The sequence below is a fragment of the Indicator indicator genome, chromosome 22 (assembly GCF_027791375.1).
Source record: "Indicator indicator isolate 239-I01 chromosome 22, UM_Iind_1.1, whole genome shotgun sequence".
Classification (NCBI taxonomy): Eukaryota; Metazoa; Chordata; class Aves; order Piciformes; family Indicatoridae; genus Indicator; species Indicator indicator.
Genome location: NC_072031.1, coordinates 7,720,830 through 7,737,102, shown reverse-complemented (window position 1 = coordinate 7,737,102; position 16,273 = coordinate 7,720,830). Strand labels below are relative to the sequence as shown.

Below are 16,273 nucleotides of genomic sequence, written 5' to 3'. Positions count from 1 at the left end.
ATTCATAACTTAATGGCTTAACAAATGTCAAATCTAGGCTTTTATTATTCCAGAACACAGGGTGCTCTCTTGTGATATGAGCTAAGACCACAAATGAAGTGAGGAATAAAGCGTAAATTAGGTTAGACTGTGGAAGCTCCAAATCCCCTGCCTCTTGGTATTTTCTTCAGAAAAATATTCTTGCCACCAAGGGTTGAATTCAGGCAGAAGTCTTTGCTCTGTAGACACACAGTTTGCTAAAGTTTGCTTTTGTAAGTAATAGATCCCTTTTACACCACCTGCAAATCATGCTGAATAAAAAAGGTAATTTCCTTTGCAACTGCACCTGCAAATCATGCTGAATAAAAAAAGGTAATTTCCTTTGCAACTACAAAAATCATTTCCCAATGGCATTTTGCAAGCATTCACTTAACAGAGATGCTCTTTATCTTTCTTCCTTTTAAAATGTCAAGCAGATAAAAGTCTTCTAAACAGCATTCTTTGGTATTTTGATTAATTTTGAACAGTGTTTTCCCAGAGGTACTGATACTTACATAAACCTGAGTTCTGATTCTCTTCTGACTAAGACTTCCCGAAGTCTCTGGATCTTCGCCATCTCCAGCTCGATTTCATCAGGCATCATTGTTGTTTCAGCCATTGAAATAATGTCAAGTTCATCTGTGTGTGAAAGCAGAAAATTAATTAAGCTAGTCAAACCGTCTTAATGGTTGTATGGCTTTTTTTAACATAAATTCTAATCACAGAACTATCTGACTATGGGGTAATTAATGCAAGTAGTAAAGGATATTCTAGCTGAATGCTGCATTAACTGGTTTCTCTACTGTGTTGCTTATTGCTGTCAATGTAACCAATTGAGTGAAAAAATCCCTAAGCCAAAGTGACATTTATTTTGCTAGTCAGCATCCATCATACCCCTAAGGAATCCCAACCCAGTACATAACTGTAGCTACTGCTCGTCAGCCAGTGTCACTGCACACTCTGATAGCACAGCCATACTCTGCTACAAAGCCCACTCAAAGCAATTATTTGCAACTCTGAACAGTTGTATCTTAGTGCAAGCACAGCAAATGCAAACTGATGAAGGTTTCCCATCTTTAATTCTTGTAACTCTTAATGCTGTTCCACCATCTCAACCTAACAGCTAAAGCCTAGACCCACTAGATAGGACCCAAAGAGCACCCTCAGCAGGTTTGCTGATGACACCTCGAGGTCCCTTCCAACCCCAACAATTCTAAAAAAAAAAATAAAAAAAAGTGGGCCTAATCCTTCAGGGATTATCCCACGAGGGTATCCAAATCAGTTAAAACAAACAGTACTGTAGTAATTACTTAGCAACTGTGTAAGGCCAGGGTCCTTCTATGAATATTTCTCTATAATTGATATATTACCTCCTCTAATACAGAGACAAACTGGGGTATGAACAGTGTTCAATGAAGGTAGAAGGAACCAATTTATAGAAGATGGATTTGAGAAGGAACAGCTTGGCCTCTGGGAAGAATTATTCCAAAGGTTCACCATACTTGGCCTTTGTTCTGATAAGAGTTTAGAGGCAAAAAAATAAGAGTGCCTATATGTTTTGGTACCCAAATGGAGACATGTTCCTGAAAGCAGGCCTATTGCAGCTGCAGTGGTTTAAAAAAGGAAAATGGAGATGTCAGAATGTACTCAATATAATTATGCAGAAAACAGGAGACAAAACTCAACAAAAAAAAGCTGCTCAATTAAGTTCAAAGTCCCTCATGACAGACTAAGTACAAACAGCTGAGAAGAGTTTCTAACAGAAACTTGAAGTAGGAATGAAACTAAAAAATCTCAACAAACACAGGCACTGCATAAGCTTATTTCACAAATACATGTTCTCCCAAAATAGAAGAAATCCTACAGCATATAAAGAAAATGTATTTTCTGTCTATATAATTTTAATATTTTTTTGTTAAGTTGTCCTGCTGGAAACTGACTAACCTGTCTGCAGGTTTTGGCTCCACTTTGTAATCTACAATATGAAGAAAATGGCCAAATATTTAAAATCACTGGGTTTTTTAAGATAACAGAATCTTAAGAAAAAAAGTTACATGAATTTTGAAATGTCTTCCATGAGAGAACAACCATTTCTCAGTAGCTGTTTTTAAACCCAGATTACAAAACTGGTTGGTAAATTCAGCCTATCTTGTTGTGTGTCTGAATACACAACTGCTGCCTGTAGAAGATGGACTTTCTTGTTAGAAATCAGTTTGCCAGGGTGTGTTTAGTCGAGGTATAGCCTAGATGTCGTAAGAAGTGTTGTTCCAGCTCTGTTATCAATGGCTTGCATCACAGTGTAAAGCACATCAGTCCTTTCAAATCCCAGCCACTAAGTTTGCTGTTGACATACAATCCAAAAACTCTGGAAATCCTAGATCCTAGAAGAAGGTTGAACACCACTGAGAATGCCTTAAGGGACTGTATCCAAGCCCACTCTTTTCCTTCCCCTCACACCCTTATCTGGTATGTGGATTGAGGAACCATAGCAAAGTCTTCAACTTAGTAGCAGAGTAGCTAAAGAGGCTGTGCTACCACCAACAGATGAGCAGAATTAGAATTCACTATTCACTACATGTTTATGAAACATCAGTCAAACAAAACTGCCACAAAGATTCTCCAAGTATAATTTTGCCTCTTGTTGCTTTTGGGGGATTGTGGAGTTATTTTAAATTCTAGCAGAAGAATTGGCTTTGGTGTAAATTTATTTTCAAAAAATAGGAAGTTATTCTGATGCTACCATGAATTAAAGCCAACACTACTGGTGATTAGAAAGATAAGCCAGAAATATATTACACGTACATACCTGTTTTAAAATCAGTTCCCAAGAGCTCAGAAAACAAAAAATAAAGTAACTATATCATTCCCAACTCTAGCTGATTTGCAGTTCTAGCTGTAAATGCCTCAGTGTTACCCCTTGATCAGATCAGCTCTCATACTGATGTCAGTAGTTCAGGAGGGTAATCATGAGCAAGCCTTAAGCCCTGAGTATGTGCTTAAAGATAACCAATGAATTAATTTAACAAGCAGTAATCCAGTCTGGCTTCTTGCAGAACAGTCACAGACTCTTCTCCACATCCCACTCAATGTGTGCTTGAACTACCAAAAATATTTCTGAAATCTATCCAAAATTATACAATGTTTTCAAAAGAATCAAAAATGTAAGCAAGGCACCACAAGATTGAAAGTGGAGAGAAACAGATATAGAAACCATACGATACTGGTTCGAAACTCCTCCGGAAACTGAGACATGTCACTAGGACAATGCACAGATAGGAGTGGTTTAGTTTATCTTCATAGCAGTACCTGTGCTGTGAGCACACTGTAAGGTGATTCATTCTCATGGAGATCTCAAAATGGAAGGATTTTCAAGGGCTGGATTACAGGAACTTTGAGAGGGGAAGAAAGAAAAACAGACTGGGCAATTGAAATGAGAAGAAATTTGAGGGTGAGAATTTAGAGAACTGAGTATGGAGACACTGTGGTGCTGGAAGTGATTAAGAGCCAGTTTGAGACGGGCAGGCATGATCTTCCAAGGGAAAAGAAAAATTTAAAATTAACTGATTTCCACTCTGCAACTCTAGCTGCAAATGCCCCAGTGTTACCTCTTGAAGTTCACTCATACTTCCTGATGTTCACCTGTGCACTATTAAGGAACCACACCATTTTGCACCAAATCTTCAATTTTTCTAAACCACCCTTTCCTAACAGGTAAAGCCTCACAACTTCCCCATTGCGATCCTCACCAATCACCAACCTGAATTTCTCTTCTAATATTGTGGATAAGTGTTTGACCTACCTGGCAGCAGCTATGCTGAAGAATACTTAATTATTTTTCATAAAATGGTTTGAGCTCTTGGGGTATAAACCACTTGGGAAAGAATACATTATTAAGCCTTTGAATAAAGCTTTAGCTCTGTCCCAGTGACGAATGATACCTTTAGTGCTTTCACACAGAAATCTCTTATAAAAAGAAAGAAGAAATGTTTCATTTTATTTAAAGCAAGCATGCATTAGTCAACTGTTTTTTACCATACATTGTTATTAAGCTCTTTCTGGTAATAAGCCAACGTTCATAAAGCAGAAGTGGAGACAACGCTGAGATTAGTCACAGTGACAGGACGGAACTGTTTTGTCTGCTCTGCAATATCCAGGATAAGTTTCAGTGACAAAGAAACATGGAAAATACTATTGTATGCACAAAAAATATACTAGTATGAAAATAATACTATAGAGAAATAAATTCTCAAGCTATTACATACAAGGAGAGGGACTGAAGATGTAAACCTGTAGCTACTTGTGTATATTTCTGCTTCAATTTAAATGCAGACTGCTATAGTTAAACTATTAACTTACTGATTGCATTTCATCCTCACTATGCCAGCCAGAAATGGAACATTAGCCACCTATGATGAAAAGCAACAAAACAAATCAAAACCCAATCAAATCAGTAAGTGCAAAGAAAACGTTAAAATAAGCCTGAAGTAATACAATGAGAACCAGGAGTATGCATTACACCTGGTGTCAATAATTCCAGACAAGCTGGTAAGGAATTCTGTAAGGAAAAAGTAATTATCAGCAAAAATCCTGATGCTGTCACTTCACGTGAGCATACTCACTGTGCTCTACAGCCACTAGCTGGTTTAATTCTAACTTGGGGAGATCATCATCATTTTTGTAAAACCCAGACGTGAGGTGTGTTGGTATCACAAAGGGTGCCAAACCTAGTCCACCAGCACCTAGAGCAGTTTGCAAGTAATCTGCAGGAAGAGCCCTTCTGACACCTACCCTTACAGATACACAGCTAGTCTGTGGCAGGGGCAGTGTCAGCCCCGGGCCACGGTGTGCCTTCAAGGCATTGTTTACCCTTGCTTGTGAATCTGTTGGCATTAGAAACTATCAGTCATTCAGCCTTGAAGAGTCATCTCAGTCATTTAGCAACAGAAGACCTCCAGGACTTTTTTCATCTTTTAATGCCAACTTTTTCATCTCTGATGTGAATGAACCATCTTCGATGAGACCCTGTGTCTGTTCAGTCCGTGACTGCTGCGAGCTCTTTAAAGGATTGCAGTTAAGCCACATAGCTTCTCTAATGTGGATACCACTCAGCAACAAACCTGGCTGCTCAGCATACTCAATTGCAGTGCTTTAGCTGAAGATTATTTTAAGTCACTGTTGCTCTGGAATGGATTTAAACCAAGCCATTTGAGGCCTATTTCCACTTCCTTAAACTATCAAATAATAAGGTAATACTTGTTAAAATACTGTTAGTGGCTAAGTTTTGTTCCAAATCTGGGTCAGCACTTTTGGGGCTTTCTCAAGAACTCAGTTAAATTCTCAAATTAATCTTTTTCCATGGAAGTATAATAAATGCTAATAGAGCATGGTATACTCTTAATGCTATTTCAGATAGCAAAATCAAGACTTTCAAGACCACTATCACTTGATGAGCTGAAGGAGAAGTATATAGGAATCATAGGTTAGAGATGGATGAAGAAAGAACCAGGTGATACAACTTAAAACCAGCACACTTTGTGGAAACTGACATAGTTGCATAAAATTGGAAAAAATAGTTACAGAATGTTCTAGATAAACAAATGTTCATGTGAAAAGAAACAGATGATTCCTGTATGTTGTCACTAGCTTGTCACCTGGAGGCATGAAGGACCAGTCTTGCAACCAGGCCTTTTACTATACCTCCTGCAGTTGCCTCAAAAGTCTTCAGAAGCCCCAAGGTTCTTTTTCTCTTTGCTTTAACCCATCTACAGCAGGCTGTAGTGGCCAATAACTAAACTCTGCAGGAAAAAAAACCCTACATCTAATTATTCCCCTACATCTACATTATTCCTAATCTAGCCTGCTGCATCACACTGTTACTGTGAATCCTAACAATGATTACATTTGGCATGTGTGTGCAATGCTATTTATTCAATGGTTTATGCTGGAATTACCATATAAATATAGCTAATAGCTAAACACAGTACAAACAGCTGCAATATGTTTTGTTCCTGGCTTCCCTAACGGGCAGGCAACATTATGCCGTTAAAACTGGATAGACTGGGAGAAAGGAGGATAATGGCAAGGGCTAGTAGCAGTGTGGAAGTGACCGGAATATCATGGTGCTGAGGACATCTCAGCACTGCTGCTGGTTTGCCTGCCTGGGCTCAGGCCATGGACACGATGCAGCTTCAGTAGAGACTCCTTTCCCTCTCCTTTTGCTCAGAAGCAGATCTCAGGCTGAGACACTGGCCCTCAATCACCCACAGGAGTATGAAGTCAAAGGAAATGCCTGTCAATGCACGAGGATCCAGAGCAGTCTTGCAGTTCTGGGGATGTCACATTCTCCATAAAAACCTGAAAGCAGAACTTTGAACAGTGCAGCTCCCAGGTGCACAGGGGTAATCTTGGAGCCCTGAAATACTGGCTTAAACTAGGAATCAAGGCTTCCAATACTTTTGCCAGACAGCAGAACAACTAGAAATCCCAAAGCTGTTTTTTTTTGCATGTTCCATGTCTCAGAGTAAACCCCTGGGATGGCTGATTCCCCTTACAGCTTAACATTGCAACAGGCAGCTGCAAAATCTGGCTATTCTAGGGAACTCCTTTGGCAGGAAGGAACCAGAGATGCACACTGAAAGCTCACTAAATGCCAGGACTCAGGGAATGTCAGAGTCACCAAATATCCCTGCTTCTGAATGGTTATATGGGGGAGGAGAAAAGAAGGACAGAGTTTTTTTTCTGATTTATGAGGAGGTGTGGAACTTCCAGTAAACCTGAAATACAAAGGACTGGCCAGACAGCTCTGTGTTGTGCAGTGTAAAGATCACTGATGTCCTGAGATGAACTGGTAGACTAAAGCAAGCCCTTCATATCTGTGGTTCAAATGGCAGCTTCTCTATCAAGAGATCAGAATTTCATGTCTATAGAGAGACACTCTGGTGCAACCTGTAGAGAAGCACAACATCTCTCCAAGATAATCACAAGGAACTATCACACCTTTAAACTTGCCATTTGTGAGAGGAAAGCAAGATTTGCTAGTAATGGTTAGAAGCACTGGGAAAAGCACTACTGCAGCATCAGCAGCAGTGAAAATGTTTTTATTTTGCAACTGGAGAGAATAAAACATTTTCTCCTGTCCCTTTGGACGGTAGCTGTTTTTTCACAGATTGTATGGCCTTCCAGTACCTGAAGAGGACCTACAAGAGAGCCGGGAAGGGCTTGTAGTGATAGGATGAAGGGGAATGAATTAAAGCTGGAGGAGGGCAGATTTAGACTGGAGATTAGAAAGTCCTTACAGTTAGGGTGGTGAGACACTGGAACAGGTTGCCCACAGAGGTTGTGGATGCCCCCTTCCTGGAGGTGTTCAAGGCCAGGTTGGATGAGGTCTGGAGCAATGTGGTCCCTGGTGTCCCTGCCCATGGCTGAAGGGTTGACACTAGGTGATCTTTGGGGTCCATTCTAGCCCAAACCATTCTATGAATCTATGAATTGGTTGCCCAGGAAGTGGTAGAGTCCCCATCTCTGGAGGTTTTCAAAATCATAGATACGGCACTTGGGGACATGGTATAGTGGGCATGGTGGTATTGGGTCATGATTGGACTCAAGGATCTCAGAGGTCTTTTCCAACCAAAACAATTCTATGATTCTCTCTGCCATATCATTTTCTTCCAAGGTATATTAAATCAGCAGATGTGGCTGGAGATGGCTCTGTTCGAACAGTCAGCTTTGGTCTGAGTCCAATAGCATGATTATAGTATCAGGATCTAGGTCATGAATACTTTTTTAAAAATTACTCTTCTAAATTATCACAATTAGATTTACAGTCTAGGCATATTAGAACCCGAGTTTCCACTTCAGAAGTGTCTTGTTCCCATTCTACCATGACCTCATTTTAAAATTAGGTAAGCAGAGAATATAAAAAGCCCTGTGTGCAATTGCCCACTGCACTTCCAGAATCACTCTCTATTCCATATCTAAGAGCCTCCTGTTATAAAAAGATTCAATTCTTTTGGTTGCTTACTCTGTACATTCTTGTTCTTCTCTTCTAACTTTGACCTTTTTCATTATTTACCTTTGCAAAAAGCCTGTTGGCAGCAGTCTATTCTTTTCCATTTCAAGCTTTTGTACCCTGTGGTCTCACTGAAATTTCTCTTGAAATATAAACACCAGATTCAGAGTGTTGAATATTAACTCCTTCCTCTCAAAATCTTCAATTTTTCTAAACCACCCCTTCCTAACAGGTAAAGACTCACACCTTCCCCATTGTGATCCCCATCAATCACCAACCCAGCCAACTCTCAAAATCCTTTTGGTTTCTATGGTATCATACTCCAAGTACTGCACACAATGATTCCTTTCACATCTGATATCAGACTGCGTCTGTACCTGCCCAGCATCCAAATGAAATTCTTAGTTGCTTTGTATGTTTTATTCTGTACTTCTGTAGATCAAGCAGTATGGCACCGAAGAAAGGCTGTTTAAAAACTGAACCTGAATTAGATCCTGCTTTGAGTTTTCCAGTTCAACTGCATATTCCCAAGTAGGAATAGACATTCAAGTAGTAAAAACAGTTGTTAATTAAGGCTGGTCTTCAATACTTTGCAAACGAGAAGTTTTATGGTTAAATGATGGTTCAAACTTTCTAATTTCAGGACCATTTTCTGCCCATGTTCCCTATTTAAAGACATACATCAGCACAAGTCCCTAATGATAACATCTATAAAGATCTTGCCTCTCAAAAAAAGCATCAATTAAATTGTCTTGTTTGTTATCCCGAGAAATTTATAAGCAGTAATTATTCTTGGCTTTGTCTTTTGTCAGTTTCTGACAGGTCCAATTTCCTAACTGGGTAATTATGCAACCCTTTAATCTTACACTTCCCCAGGGAAAAAGATCTCTCTAGTGTTAATAAACTGTTCTGTGCATAGAGTTCATTTTGGTTGTAAAGGTACCCTGAAAAAACAGCTGATCTCTCAGCAGTTGTTCAGCCTCCTCTACCAACACAGACCCTGTGAATCTGCACCAGCATGGCATTCTTACAGAAATCTAATGCGATGCAAAGGACTTTGTGTGCTATTCAAACTCTTAAAATCCAATTGCTGCTATATTGCAATTGGGTGATAAATTTTCTTTGTCCTGCGTTGTTCTTTAGCTTTCATATTTCAGCATTCTCCTCACTTGATGTTGTCAAAATCTGTTCATGAAGATGGGAGATTTTGGTTAGCTAAGAGGAAAGGATCAAGCCCAGGGAAAAGAATTGTGTATGTTGCATGATAATGGCTGATGTAAAAACCAAGGGGAGAGAAAGAATAAGCTGATACTGGAAACTAGTAACTATCCAGAGCAATAACATTCTGAAGCAGTCTTTCAAATAGAATATTGGAGGAAAGGAACCAAAGCTGTTTTAAACTAAGAACACGTGGATCTTTAAATAGTCTGGCCTCACTTTGTGAGGAAAAAGTCCAGACAGGACCCGTGAATAAGCTCAGGTATTGTACGATTGTCTGCAGTTGCAGGAGGGTGGGTTCAGGAAGTAGAAAACATTCATTTGACCATTATCTGGAGCTTTACTTTTTATGGTAAGATTCAGCTTTTTGAGATGCAGTGTTCTCTGCAGTCAGACACTGCCCACACAAATTCCAGACCTTTTCTCCAGGTATGAAGTGATTAGGATTTCTCTCATCCAATCACACTGTCTCTTCAGGATAGTGCACCATTTCTGCTTTCATATTCTTCCAGATGGATCTAAGGGTGTTTGCTTATCAAGGAACTGACTCAGTACAATAGGACAATTTGCTACCTAATTATCTGTAACTAAAATAATTTCTAGCTGTAAATTTGTATATGATTTGGTTCTGGTTTACAGCACTATCATTATGATTTACAATGTAGGCTGTTTCTGCTACTTAGAGTTCTACTAGTTTATGTCATGTCTTTGACCTTATGACTCACAATACCTTAGATAGTCCCCTAACCAGTCCATTTTAGGGTGAGAGGGTGGACTTTTCCTTAGTAGTACCCCCTCTGGCAGCAGTTTAAAAGCTAATACAACCCATATTTACAGGTCAGGAAACAGAATGTTAGCACTCGCAGCAATAAATGCCTAAGGAGTCAGAACCTGATATTGAATTGAACCTTTCTTAGCAAAGATGCGATAAAGATAACTTCCTTTGAATATTTTCCCATAAACAATTACACAAAAGCTGACTGTGCCATAATGTTAAGTCAGAAATACAGATTTTGTGTGTGTGTGATTGAAATTTGCAGGATGTGCATGTGATGTGCATAAATTCAGGGTACGCAGGAGTATGTCCACTAACACAAATCACCCTAATGGCACTTACAGGCTGGGTCTTGAAAACCCTTAAGGACTTTGACACTCCAATTACAGGACTCAACCTCGCAACTTTGAAGTTGATTCCAAGACTGCTAGACAATTTGCATGCTGCAGCCAGTTCCCATGATAGTCAGTGATAACAGGGTTGTGCACATCTCTTAAGCCTGTTAGAGGGCAAATGCATAAAAATGAGGAAAACGGAATCATGAAAACAGCAAAGGGAGTTTGAAATAAATGCCTTTCTAGAAAGTCCTTTTAGAACTCAAGGCCCATTGAATTAAGAAACCCCGAAGACATTACTCAGATTCATGTGTGATTCTCCACGCAGCTGAAACCAAATCTTCTGTTTTCATAGATATTTCCTTTCTGAGTTGAGACAGTTTTAAAATGCCCAGATTCTAAATTCAGCAGGTTTAACTTGTCTTCTACTTTTGGTGGCTGTGATAAGGTCACTACAGCACATGCCCTCAGATGGAAGCTGATCTGCAAGTGACTGCTCAGTAGCCAGCTCACACAATCAGACACAAAAATCTAGCAACACAGAGTGCCTTTACTGGTGTGTCAGACATATTGATAGGGCCAGAAAAGGACTCAAAAACAGAGAGATTTTTTTCAGAGCAATTACAACACACTGGAAAGGCATCATCATGACTGGTGTGACCATGTCAGACTTCAGTTTCCAGGATGCCTAATGCCTGATCTGAGCCACAAACTCTGCAGGAACAGCACAGCCCATTTGCAGAATAGCCTGTGGTATCTCATCCAGCCATTTCTGTTGTGTATAAAGGAGGATTAAGTGATTTTGAGTGGGATTTAAGGAAAAGCTGTCCATATAATTAGGTCTGCAGAGAATTATGACAGACTTAACGAAGTACTGTAACTGAATTGTGCAAGAACGTTTTCCAGACTTCCCACTGTTATTTCCAGTTTTAAACAAACTCTATTCTGGGTATCAGTACCACATTCCTTGTTGCCAGACACTCTGACAACAGGATTTTTCACACATCTGGCCAGTGGCATTAGGCGAGGTGTGAAAGCAATCTCCCCTAGACCACATTACCTGTCAAGTTTGAGATGAGCAACCTCATCTGTCTTGATGTAACTGAAATAAGAGTGGCATTTTTCTACCTCTTTCTAGGAGATGTACCACCATTTATTTCATGGCAGTGATTCTCACACACACAGATAAATACATCTCTGCAGATAAGATAAATTAGCTGATCTTGCATGACATTGTTTCAGCACTCAAGTACGTGCTGCTTGCAAAAAATGCTGTGATCTAGCTCATTTATTTGTGAATTACAAGTGGATACTACTGCCCAGGCTGTCTCAGCCTGGCCTGGATTTTGTAGGGAGTGGCAGGCATCTTTGGTGCAGAGGTTGGTTTTCCCTAAGCTTGAGAAGAGCACCCACCAAGGGGCTCTACATCCAGCTGTGCTCTCTGCTCCCTCCTGGCTCAGTAGATGTGCAGTAAATTGCTGTATATCCCTCCATTCCAACTCACACCTGCCAAGCCTCTCCAGCAGCCAAGAAGAGGGACAAAGCAATGGATATGCCAGTTCTCCACTCCTGCTCATCTGCTTGTTTCAGGGAAGATACAGGGCCCTAATTTGCTGTGCTGTATTCATAAACAGCTTAGACCAAAAGTACCAAGCTCTTGGTGTCTGTTCTTTAATGCCTTCACATGGGGCATGGGGAGGTGCAGGACAGAGGGACAGGGGAACACTGACTGCTTAAAGTAGCATTTTATTTTTCAAAATAAATCTGTGAGGTTTCATAAATCACAGTGCTGACAATATCGTTACCGTTGGGTTTTTTGCACATTCCTTTCACCTTTTCCCATCATGTTATGAACTGAAAATACAACCTTGTGCACTTCCAACAGCAGTTTGTCCTTCAGAGAATGGGGAGAATATGCAGCTATATGCAGCCTGGTGGCAATGTTTGCAGTGTATATGACCTAATATCTGTCCCTGTGTGAGAATGGATCCAAAATGAGACACAAAAAATAAGGGAAAATTGCCTTTGAAGGTCTGACCCCAAGCCCCTCATTGTTAGTTTTATTCAGTGGCATTGAGTTAGAACTTTATCTACAAGCAGCTATTTTGGTCTGGCTCAGGAAGACTGCCAGGAGTCAGGAAGACTCAGGAAGGGGTTTCTGTGCCCAACTCAGCCTAGGGAAGGTACATACCACAGCCCTGCATGAGATCCAGCTTTCTGAGATGGCTGTAAACAGGAATTGGTGCAGTTAGTTACAATGGTAGGTACATTGCCTATCATGGAACTCCCACTGAAACCAACATACATTCCCATCTGGAGCAAGACTGGATTTAAGCCATACTTCAAGGAAAGCAATTCATGCTTCATCAATTCATGTTTCATCAATTCCTCAATACTGAATCAGTCATCATCTTAATACTGAAAAACAGTTTTAAGAAACACATATGGGAGGCTGAGCTGACTGCCTCCCTGGAGGCCTCAAAGGTGAGGACATGAAGGTAGGTGGACAGTCTTCATCTATACCACTGAGACAAAGGTGGGCTGTCACCTTTGCAAGAGAGAAAGGAAAAAACGGTAATGGCAGGATGTTTCACACTTTACCAAAGCAGAGACAAATGGATCTCATTTTACTGGCTTTCAAAATTCCATGGCTGTGCCCTCCACTGCCATATCCCACACATTCTGTCTGTGCTACAACTATCAGCCTGAAGGGAAATGTCTCTGTTGTAGGGTCAGCTAAGCTGCAGTACTTCAGTTTCCTCTTAGGCACAGTGCCCAGAGGAGGTTGTATGGATATCCATGACAGGAGATTAGAGGAGGGAAACTACAGATTGGATTAAGGAGAGTAACTGAGTTTCTTGGACGACTCCTTCTCCCGTGAAACAGGACAGCCTGAGGAACAACTGCTTGCCATCAGGGCTCCAATATAGCAATTCATGGTTCACTGCTGAGAGACCAGAAGACTGAAACGCATGACCCCTGCCAGTACAAACAGCTCTCCAGAGAGCCAATACTTGTCACTGCTTGCCAAGGCTCTGCAGGACGTGCCTAGTGAGGGCAGAGACCAAACTCATGGAGTAGCCTGACACAGATCCCCAGGGGAATCCTCATGGAACTGACACACTCCCATGGGAGTCTCATGAGAACTGGGCTGAACAGGGCTCCAGGATACATAGGCACAGATACCAGCCTTGTTTTGCTTTTATTGAAATTGGTGGGGAAACTTCCATTGACATCAATCACCTTGGGGCTGTATTTGTGTTTTTAATGAAGAAAGTGTCAGTCAAGCTTCTTTGTAATTTCCCAGGGAGATCAGGTCACTGTCTTGCTTGTTGGCTTCAGTATCATTACTCTGAAGTTTACTTTGGCCTCATGTACTGACCAGTGGCAGAGCTGCCTGTTGATTCCCTTTCTGGCTTCAGAGCAATTTTCTCCGAAAGATGAACAAAACCATTAAACCACTTTAAAATGAGAGCATTTTGTTCCAATTTTTTCAGCATACAAAACCTCAAACATGTCTGTACAAAACCTCTAAAATCCCTAATTGATAAAGGTTCAGAGTAATATAAAGATCCTTAAACACTGCTGGTATTCTTACAGTAACAGATTAGCTCTTGCATTTTGCTAGTGTTTGCAATCATTAGGCTTTTGCAAAGAGCAGCTTGTCTCATTGGAAATCATTTACCTTCATTTAATGACAAATTCTTTAAAACTATTTTCTTACATATTTTGCCCTTCATGAACTGACAAAATGTTGATAATTCGTGTTTCATTTCTGATCCTGTAGAGCAACTAACAGAATTATCCAAGGATGCTCCTACTGATTTCTCATAGTTTCTCCTGCCCTCCAAACACACATTTTTCATCTCTGAATTTACACAATTCCTTTTATATAGTTAGATGGCAGAACACGTTTCATGGAAATAAATTAGCATTATTGAGTCTCGGGGACTATTTTACTAAGCAAAACTTCTGTGAAAAATGGAGCACCTTCAGCTACAGAGGAAAGGCACTTTGGGATTTAGAATTACAGAATGCTGAGCTCAAGCCTTTCTTGCACTTAGCTACAAGTAAACTCTATGAACTTCACACATGATACACAGTACTTTGAAGGACATGTCCAATCCTGAATGTAGGGGTTTAATCCTGTTTTACAATATATCCTTGAAACATACACACACAAGTGCTTACTCTGCTGAAAACATACTATACAGCTAAAGGATCAATTACCAAAAATAGGCAAAAGAACTACACTGACTGAGTCCATAATCCCAAAGGCTAGCATCAGCAGGGATGATCTGTGTAGTTCTAAATGCTCTACTTTCCAGGTCTAATGCATTTTTCTATAAAATATATGAGAAGAAGAAAAGCACGTCTCTACCATGCCAAAGAACCTGCAAAACTGCTGCATGCGTCTGAGTCAACCAACACAAGCTACGGTGATTTCAGCCTTCGATTCCATTTTAGAAAGTGTGGAGTTACTCAGTCCTGAACCTATGCCAGGCATTGCAACAAAACCAACACTGCAACTGACACAGTGGGAGAGTTACAACCCTGTCATCAGCATGTAGTACACAACAACACACGTATGGAAAACTGAAGCAAGAGGTGACGCATGATTCCAGAACACTGAAGTATCTGAAAAGTCTAACCATAGAGAAGTGCTTGCTAAAATCTGCTATGGGTTGTTAAAAAGCATTCAGGTGAGACTCCACAACGCACATCAGAAGATGGATGGTGAATCAAGAGTACCAGCAACCAGCAACCCCAGTATCTGCCAAGAAGGTGCCACCACAGATACACACAAAGCATTTTTGTCCTGTGGCCTAATAAAACATTTGATGAAACTTAGCAAGGTTTTTGTTACAGCCGTTTCAAGATTTCTTGCCTCAGTGGTTACGAGGAAAATCAGAAGAGGATGACAGGCATATAAGGTCGTAAAGGAGATAATAATAACCAATACCCATAGATAACTTGAACTGGCAATTACGTTATCTTAACTGCTCTTTGCATCAGCATCATTTGTTGAGCTCATAAATGCAGTGCAGCCCCTGAAGAAGCGAACTAAGCGCGGCATTCCTGTACTCTCTCCCAGAAATAACAGAGGGAATAACGCGGCTGTCATCTGTGCCTTCCAAACGTGAAGCACGTTAAGACTACCAATGTTTATGAAACGCCTTATATTAAATCCCACCTAATAAACAGCGAGGGATTGCCACCGTCCCAGTCACCCCTCCTCGGACACCTGCACATTGCTTTGCAACCCGTAGGCAACACTGGAGAGCCCAGAGCCGCACCGGTATCCAGCCCTCTGTTTCCCTGTCCCTCAACAGAGAAAAGCTGTCTCTGATACAGCCCCCTCAGGAAGCAACGGCTTCACAGGGCAAAATGGTTACACAAACCTTCTTCCCCGAAAGCCCAAGGTTGATTCGCCCTGCTAGCGGGAGCATCCGGACAGGAGGCCGGGAGGACCTCGACCCGCACCTGCGCCCCGCACTCACTTCTCCCCAGCGCCTCCGCCTTCCACTCCGTCTCCTCCACTGCCCCGTAGCGCCTCATCGGTCTCTCGGCCTCCGCGCTGGCCGAGATGGATCTCCTTAGCTCCATGGCCGGTCCGGGCGGTGCGGGACTCCGCAGCTCATTCCATGCTGGCAGGGCTGCGGCCCGACTGCCGCGAAGCCACCGCGGAGCTCACCACTCCGCTACGCGGAACGGGGACCCGCGGGTGGGTGTTGGGGGCAGGGGTGCTGCGCACATGCTCAGTGCGGAGCTGGGGCGGGGGGAGGCCGGGGCACAATGCGCGCCCCAAACCGCTGCTGGGGGCTGCGGTCGGTGCGCGCCGCACACACGCCGCGGTCGCCGAGCCTTACGGGGCGGGTCGGTTCCATCTATCCCGCTTGGATGGGCAGGCTGAGCTCC

General features: G+C 41.6%; 1 protein-coding gene across 1 annotated transcript in view; it reads right to left on the bottom strand.

Annotated features, from left to right (window-relative positions):
- The window catches only part of BMERB1 (bMERB domain containing 1), a 35,832-nt gene extending 19,871 nt beyond the window's left edge, over positions 1 to 15,961 (bottom strand). Inside the window, exons 1-2 of the mRNA XM_054391266.1 lie at positions 15,856 to 15,961; positions 534 to 657 (exon numbers count right to left, since the gene is read on the bottom strand). Of these exons, the coding sequence (XP_054247241.1) occupies positions 534 to 657; positions 15,856 to 15,961 (230 nt within the window). The remainder of the gene's footprint in view (positions 1 to 533; positions 658 to 15,855) is intronic.
- Between the last annotated feature and the right edge of the window lie 312 nt (positions 15,962 to 16,273).